This window comes from Pundamilia nyererei, unplaced genomic scaffold, assembly GCF_000239375.1.
Source record: "Pundamilia nyererei isolate P.nyererei 1_Seehausen unplaced genomic scaffold, PunNye1.0 scaffold00013, whole genome shotgun sequence".
NCBI lineage: Eukaryota > Metazoa > Chordata > Actinopteri > Cichliformes > Cichlidae > Pundamilia > Pundamilia nyererei.
In genome coordinates, this window is record NW_005187414.1 from 20,293 (window position 1) to 28,554 (window position 8,262).

General features: G+C 39.4%; 1 protein-coding gene and 1 long non-coding RNA gene across 4 annotated transcripts in view; one reads left to right on the forward strand and one right to left on the reverse strand.

Moving 5' to 3' along the window:
• adgrf3b (adhesion G protein-coupled receptor F3b) overlaps window positions 1-8,262 on the forward strand; it is a 32,315-nt gene that overhangs the window by 14,312 nt on the left and 9,741 nt on the right. For both annotated transcript variants that reach the window (XM_005724766.1, XM_005724767.1), the window contains exons 4-7: window positions 2,553-2,705; window positions 4,971-5,026; window positions 5,142-5,200; window positions 5,814-5,956. In XM_005724766.1, the coding sequence (XP_005724823.1) occupies window positions 2,553-2,705; window positions 4,971-5,026; window positions 5,142-5,200; window positions 5,814-5,956 (411 nt within the window). The remainder of the gene's footprint in view (window positions 1-2,552; window positions 2,706-4,970; window positions 5,027-5,141; window positions 5,201-5,813; window positions 5,957-8,262) is intronic.
• LOC102204246 (uncharacterized) lies at window positions 1,231-7,169 on the reverse strand. 2 transcript variants are annotated; one of them, XR_311487.1, is made up of 4 exons: window positions 6,873-7,169; window positions 2,202-2,358; window positions 1,975-2,127; window positions 1,231-1,891 (listed from the first exon to the last, which is right to left on the reverse strand). It is a non-coding gene; the product is annotated as an uncharacterized LOC102204246 (long non-coding RNA). The 2 variants fall into 2 exon arrangements; XR_001290270.1 differs by lacking the exon at window positions 6,873-7,169 and having other exon boundaries at window positions 2,202-2,612.

An 8,262-nucleotide genomic window follows, 5' to 3' on the forward strand; every position in this document is an offset into this window, starting at 1 on the left:
CCACAAACTAATTATGAGGTCAGACTCCTGCCTGCCATTCTGGCAAGCAGGCAGGAACACAGGACTTGGAAAGTAAGAAATAAACTTGCAAGCAGTTTCATTACTTACTTCCCATTTCCTTTAATCATAATACAAAATAATGCAGGTACAGGAACAAGGAAACCAAATCAACAACTACTCAACAAAAAAAAAAACTGCAAGAGAGGACATAACAAAGAGCATACGGAAGCTGAGAATTTAAATACACACCGGATAATTAGGAAGATGGGAAACACCAAGGAAGACAGCTGCAACAAATCAGGAAATGAGACAGGGGAAGTAAAAGCCGATACAAAGCACAGGAAACACAAGACTATCAAAATAACACACACACTCCTAATGCAAACAGAGTTTTTAGGCCTTCGATAGTTTTGTACTGAAACTGCAAGAAAAAACATGGCATGTTTACATACAGATCATTTCAGCATGCCTGTGGAAGTAATAGTGTGTGGTCTGAATTTGCATGAGCATTGCTACAAGCTGCATCTGCAGATTCTGCCAAACCAGAAGTGGGATGTAGATGTGTGTTTAAAAAATTACCTTTAAATGATCATTTTAGTGATTTTCATTTTCACACTAATTTATAAAAAAAATTGTAAAAACAATATCCACACAGTGTATGTGTTATAATATTACCATGGATACATAAAGCCTCTACTGTTTTTAAAGATTACAGACTCAAGCTTAGCGAGCCCTCTTAACACGCTGAGGTTAAACGGCGGTCCCTTAAAAACAGGCATTTTTACATTACTTTAGATGTTCTTATGCAAAATGTGTTCTGCATTAGCAACCTGGACTTTGACCAAATGCTCATTTTTCTCATGGTATGTGCAGAAAATTATTATTCCCCAATCAGACTCTGAGCAAGTTGTTCCAGAGTCCTTCTTGCTCTATTCAGTTAATTTCCTAAATTAGTATAAACACGAGCACATGCAGTACTTCAGCTTCAATTCATCATAACATCTATTAGCCTTTTTCACACTGTCACTAGTGTTTTTTGTTTTTTTGTTTGTTTTTTTGCCTGTCCCGTTTGGCTCTTTTGCCATCAGAATTGTTGTCTAAAGGCAAAGAAAGATGCCCAACGGATTGGCTAGAATCTAAAGTGTATGACATCTCAGGAAAAAAAAAAGCACCGAAATAAAGCACCGAAATGTGCGCTGCTTTTCGGTCTGGTTACTACCGTTTATGTCAGAACCGGTGCCATCATGGAACCGGACACCGGTACCCATCACTATTGGAGACGGCAAATGGTAGGGAAATGAACATTCATTTCACGGGCAACAAGTCTGGTATACATTCCTGCAGTTAGCATGCCAATTGCACGCTTCTTCAAAGGTTGCGGCATCTGTGGCATTGTGCTGTTTGATTAAACTGCACATTTCAGGGTGGCCTTTTATTGTGGCCAGTCTAAGGTACACCTGTGCAATATCCATGCTGTCTAATCAGCCCTTTGATATGCCAAACCTGTGAGGTGGGATGGATTATCTTTGTAATGGAAAATTGCTCACTAACACAGATTTATAAAGATTTGAGAATAATATTTGACAGTCATGGGTCTCTTGTGTATGTAGAAAATTTTTCAGATGTTTGAGTTCAGCTCGTGAAAAATGGGAGCAAAAACAATAGTGTTGTTTTTATATTTTTGTTCAGTGTATATTTTAGAGCTAGATTGTCATGTGCCGAGGCACGCATGCACCAAAGGATCAAAAAGCAGACTCGTATGCGAGCAGGAAAACACACTTTACTATGTTAACAAAAGGTGACCCGGGATAACCAGAGAAGAAAGCGAGGAACTGAAAAACTCGGGGATGTAAAATGACGCGGGGAAGCAGAGATCGGGACCGTGGGGAGGCTGCAACAGAAAGGGGAGAAAATTACTTGAGAGCCGGGAAAACAGGGAAACACTACAAGACAGGGTTTGAGTAGCTGGCTTACGATCAGAGTGGGGACCGTGGGACTTGGGAGGGGAGTGTGTAAGTCCGTGGAAAGGGAATCTGTGGAGTCGGTGATGAGGCCAGGTGATGCACCGTGTGGTCCAAGCGAGCAGGAGGACAGGCAGGTGGCAGATGCAGGACGCCGGATCGAAATCTAGACACACGAAGGCAGAGTTAACGCCGTTCAAATAAGACATCTGTACAACGCTTCCACGGGAGGCTAGTTACCACAGAGAGGTGATTAATGGACTGGCGTGGAGCATCCGTCAGCGCGGGGTTAAATAGTCCTTCAGGTAATCGCCCCGGATGGAAAGCAGGTGTGCCGGTAATGGCCCAGCCCAGGGGTGTGGCCACCAGGGCATCCAACACACACACACACAGACACCTTAGACACAGGACCACGGACTATGACAAGATATTTTTACATTACATGTTGTCTACTGTTGTACTATGAAGGAAAGCAGGTGTCAGTCAAATTTTCCCATACAGTTCTGATGATCCAGAGTGGCCCTAACCCTCAAATAAAAAAACTAAAAAGAAAAATCTCAGAGAATTAAGAATGTTTTCTTTTATTTCTAGAATGCCTCATTGTTGGAACTGACACGAACTGCAACTGCTCTACAAATTATCTTTGGAGCAATGAAGTGTGCTACAACTACAGCTGCTGCGGGGATGCTACTTGCAAACAAAATGTATCCTACATCACACCCCTCTGTTCTCCTAAAGTTCAAGGTAGATCTCCTGAAATGTGTAACTCTTTTTTTGTTTGTTTTTTTGTTTATTATTTTTATTTTATTTTTTCTATTCTGTTGATTAATGATATGGAATAAGTTTTAGTGTATACCAGTGTTATAGAGAACTAATGCAAAATTAAACTATTTGCATTAAAATGAGTGTTGAAAGCATTAAAAGTACTTAAAATTGAAGTACTTTTTTTGCAAATAAACAATATTATTTATTAAAAAAAAAATATAACAATAGTCAAACATGTCTTTGGTCAAATTTGACAACAGTGTCTGTTTTGTTGAATAGTATTAAGATACTGTTTTGAATTTCCAAAATATTGCCATGAAAAAAGCACCTATGTTACAAATAAATTAATCAAAAACAAAGCATACACTGAAAGTAATGTAACAACTTGAACATTTTGAACAATTACACCTAAATTAAAATGAGAAAATGTACTTGGATTCCAGTTGAAACTAAATTAATATAAACTATAATAAGTGTGGTGTACAAATCTGTTGAATACAGCTATGTTTATCCTTTGCTTTTCACTCTTCTACTTCTTCAAGATTCAAGAGCTTTATTGTCAATACAGTAGTATTCACAGTATACAGTGTACTGAAATGCTGTTCCACCCTAAGCCCCCTATGGTGCATTTATAAATATATAAAGAATATATATCCAAGAGATATAAAACTAGGAATTATAAATAAATAACATGCTAAGTTTTGGTAAAAATTAAGGGATAAAAAGGTACTAATTACTAACTATACAATTCTATACAATACTATAATGGTAACTATACAATATTACCTGTACGATACACAAAGATAAACAAAGACAGGACTGAGAGAATACAAAGTGGAATGTGCAGTAGGTATTGAATACCAGTTTCAAGCTATTGTCAGGATATTATTGATGAGACATGACAAAGACGTGTACGAAATGCAAAATGTAAAGATTTCACCTAAAGAATTTAGGTTTGTGTTCAGAAGTATGTGACTGAGTGTGCAAATGAGAATATTGTTCCCAGGACCAGTTTGTAGTGGATTTGTGGTAGTTTTTGTTGTTTTTGAGTCTTTTGATGATTATTGTAAGGTGTTTGTAGAGGTGTATGTTTATATCAGTCCTTTTGTGGTAGTGAGTTGAGGGCTATGACTGAATGGGGGAAGAAGCTCTTGCAGTGTCTGGTCATTACAGTTTTAATGCTGCGAAACCGTCTGCCAGATGGAAGGAGGGAGAACAGTGCATGTGAGGAGTGGAAAGTGTCCTTCACTATGCTGTTCGCACGTCGAATGATGTGTCTGTCATAGAGTTGGGAGATGGATGTGAGAGGGCTTCCAAAGATCCTCTCTGTTCTCCTCACTATTTGCTGCTGAGACTTCTTTTCAGCGAGGGTGCATTTCCCGTACCAGATAGTGATGTAGCAGCAGAGGATGCTCTCAATGGTTCCCCAGTAAAATGATATGAGGATAGGAGGAAGGAGACCGGCCTTCTTCAGTTTCCTAAGAAAGTGAAGACGTTGTTGGGCTTTCTTCATGATGGTGGTGGTGTTCAGGTTCCAGGAGAGGTCAGCTGAGATGTGCACACCGAGGAACTTCACACTGTTGACCATCTCAACAGCAGATCCGTTGATGTGCAGTGGAGTGTGAGCCATTGAGGTCTTCCTGAAGTTAACAACCATCTAAATGTTCAGAAGACTAATGCGAGACAGGTTGTTATTCTGGCTCTTTGTTCTCTGCCTCAAAACATGCAAAGAAGTCATTTAGTTGGTCTGGCAGAGAGGGATCCCTGCTGCATGCTGGAGGTGTTGGCTTGTAGCCCATGATTGTTTGGATGCCCTGCCACATTCGCCGAGTGTCCTTTGTACTTGTGAAATGTGTGTTGATCTTATCTGCATACTGCCGCTTTGCATCTTTGATGGCCCGTGATACATCTGCTCTGGCTGTAGTGTAAGTTCCTCTATTTTTGGACTTAAAGGCAGAGTCTCTGATTTTCATCAGGTTGCGTGGCTTTGCAGAGAACCAGGGTTTATAGTTTGCAGATCACGGTCTTGGAGACAGTGACATCCTCAATGCATTTGCTGATGTAGCTGGTCACTGAGATTGTGTACTCCTCCAGGTCCACGGTGTCTGAGTATGTAGCAGCTTCTCTAAACATATCCTAGTCTGTGCATTCAAAGCAGTCCCCATGCTGATATGCATGCTTGTCTTTGACAACCAAAATAAAACCCAAAGTAATAACAAACTGTAATATTTACAATGAACACAGTTTTCATCAATGGATCAGTACAGACTGCAGCATGGGATTCAACCAAGACCACAACGGTATGTCTCATCCTCACGTTTGTACTATTCTATAAATAAACTATAAATATAAATATGTTTTCTATTGTTACATAGTACAAAAATATCAACGATGTCATGCTTTTTCTTTTCTTAGCTTCAAAACCAATTTCAAAACCTGAATGCTATTCAGTATGTGAACGTTACTGGTCCAAGGTACTGTATTTTACAAAGAAATATGTTATATAAGTTACCTTTTTGGTTTTGTGTTTGTTTTTCGTCAATGTTATTTTTTTTAAACAACATCACTTATTATTGTGACACCACTTATAGTCACCAACTAAACTGTTAGTTATTATAGGTGAGTTTTTTGTAAATGATTCTACCTGAGTTAGCTAATGTCTTCAGGGCTGTTTCAGAGACCTGAGCTTCAAAGCTGATTGGTAGATGGGAAACCCTGAAACCATGCCAGAGAATTCTATGTAAAACTCTCATCATTTCAGTAACTCTGTGCATACCTGATGACTAGTGTCAATAGCTGTTCCCTGGCAATAGAGGGGACAGCACTTGAAAACTGCATTCATTAATTTTCTTTTCTGCATTTCATGGTGCACAAAAGTGATTGCGAAAAAGATTAATCTTAGAATTCCAAAGAGACTGTCCAAATACTTTTTGGAGACCTTGCAATATGTAATATAATGTCGGTTTTAGACACTTTTGGAGACTGACAAAATTTAGTAGATATGCACAGTAAATAAAACTTACTGTTTGTACTGTAATGTTTTTTTTTCATGTCGATAACAAGTTATTTTTCCATCATTCTCTACAGAACCATCTCCACATCCTCATCGCTGCAGTATGTTGACTTTCAGGTAGCTGTCAGTGTCAGAGTGCTGACTAGTAAACTTCAAGTGATAGTCAATGAACTTACACGTCTGCTTACACCTACAGCTATATTTGTGGACACTTTAGGTCAGTAAAAAATAATTTTTACTATTCTTTCAATTCCTGTACAACTTGATCTTCTAATCTATATATTTCTCTGTACCAGAGATTTATGACATTTGTTTGGACCTAAAAATATAGAGTTTGTGTGCTCCAGATATGGAGTTATATTAAGTATCATACCTCTTTTTTTTGGAATGTGCATTATGGGTATTGCGTTTTTGTATATGTTACCCCATATTTCCACACACTAATTCAACTATGACAAAATAAGTAAGCAGTATGGTTCAGAATGAGACTTGTGTTTCCAACAATGCAACAGTCTTTGCTCTTTTGCTTTTATGTCTAAAATGAGCCGTCCAGCTGTTTTTGTTCACACCCCAAGTGTATTTTCTATCCATACATTAGCAACAATGCTTAATGAGTTAGTTTTCATTTTCCAAAGCACATGATCTTTGTTTTGCTTACATTTAATGCAAAGTTAAATGTAACACCCATCCCACATTCTATTGAGAGGGGCCCTGGGTTCCTGTTGTTACTTTTCTACTGATACTCCCTTTTTAATGCTTATGGTATAAAATATGCAATAAAACTACACTATATGGAAATAAACCACACACAAGCAGGTCAATTATAAAGTTAACTCCACTTTAGTGAATAATTGGTTAACAACAACACAAGGAAAATAAGTAAAATTAATAAAGTTTGATAAACAATGGTAAGCCATCTACCTGAACAGAAACAAAATAATCAAATAATATTGTGGGCCCACACGCACTCTCACCAACACACACACACCTCAAGTGCTACAGTCTTTCTGCTAGCAAACCCCTCGTTGCAGGCCTGAGTCGTGGCTCGGGTGCTTTGGGACCTAAAACAATATGGTCGCTTCACTTGTTGCCAAGTAGTAAAATAAAAAGCATGTGCAAACATCAGTACTCACACCTCCAGGCAGTTCAAAGGGATAGTGGAGGAAACTGGGTCAAGGCTACCAGCAGGCCGCGGCAGCAGCACTCACAGTCGTCGTCTCCACGTGCTATCACGTGAACACATAACTTCAGCACACCAGCAGAAGGGACCTCTCTGACACACCAGCAAGACGTCCGTCTCCTCCTACTCACAGTAGAGTACAACAGTTTTCCACTACAGTTAACTATCCGTCAACCCGAAAATACGTCTGTCGCCCTTCTATGAACTCTGCGTTCACTCGACACTGTTGTTCAGCTCTCATCTCTCTCGCTTCCTGCAGAGTGCACTCCCCACTTACTCCCACCCATCTACCAGAGACTACTTCAGGGTTCACTGGAGCTGTAGTACATATCAATAACATTTCAAAAATAATGACATAAACCTCAAAATACAAATAAAAAGGCTGTGCATTTAACTGACACACATCACATACCTTACAGGCATTTGTATACACATTATTGAACACAGTGAACATTTGCATTTAACTATCAATATAAATGAACTATTTAAATAAATGACCTATTTATATAGCCAGGGCTACATAAAGTTTTCATATCAAACCAAATTTACTCACTTCTTTTTTTAATTAACAGTGTGTGAATGTTTGTGTGAATGGGTGGATGAATGAATGTGTAAAGCGCTTTAAGGTCCTTGGATGGCAGAAAACTTTTTACAGCTTAACCAGGACAAGACTGAAGTTTTAATCGTCGGTCCTGAGGCTCAGAGAGAGAAACTCTTGTCTAAATTAGAGGCATTTTCACTATGTCCTGCGCTACAAGTGAAAAACCTGGGTGTTATTTTTGACTCTGAGCTTGGTTTTATCCCACATGTTAAACATGTAACCAAAATTGGATTTTATCATCTAAAAAATATAGCCAGAGTCCGCCCAATTCTCTCTCGGGCCAACACAGAGATGCTGATGCATGCTTTTATTACCAGTCGCATTGATTACTGTAATGCCCTGCTCTCTGGTCTTCCTAAGAAGAACTTTACAACTTTTGCAAAACTCGGAAGCTCGTGTGCTGACGAAGACCAGAGGGCGGGCCCACATTACACCGGTTTTAGAATCGCTGCACTGGCTCCCCGTGTGTTTCAGGATCGATTTTAAAGTTCTTTTATTGGTTTTTAAATGTCTTAATGGTCTTGGGCCTTCCTATCTCTCAGATCTTCTTTTACCGTATGAACCCTCGCGGACCCTGAGGTCCTCTGGTACTGGCCTTTTGACTGTCCCTAAAGTCAGGACACATACTCACGGAGAGGCAGCTTTTCAGTGGTATGGTCCTCGTCTGTGGAACAGCCTGCCGGAGGAGCTCAGGGCCGCAGAGAACGTACATGTTTTTAAGAACAGGCTCAAGACCCACCTT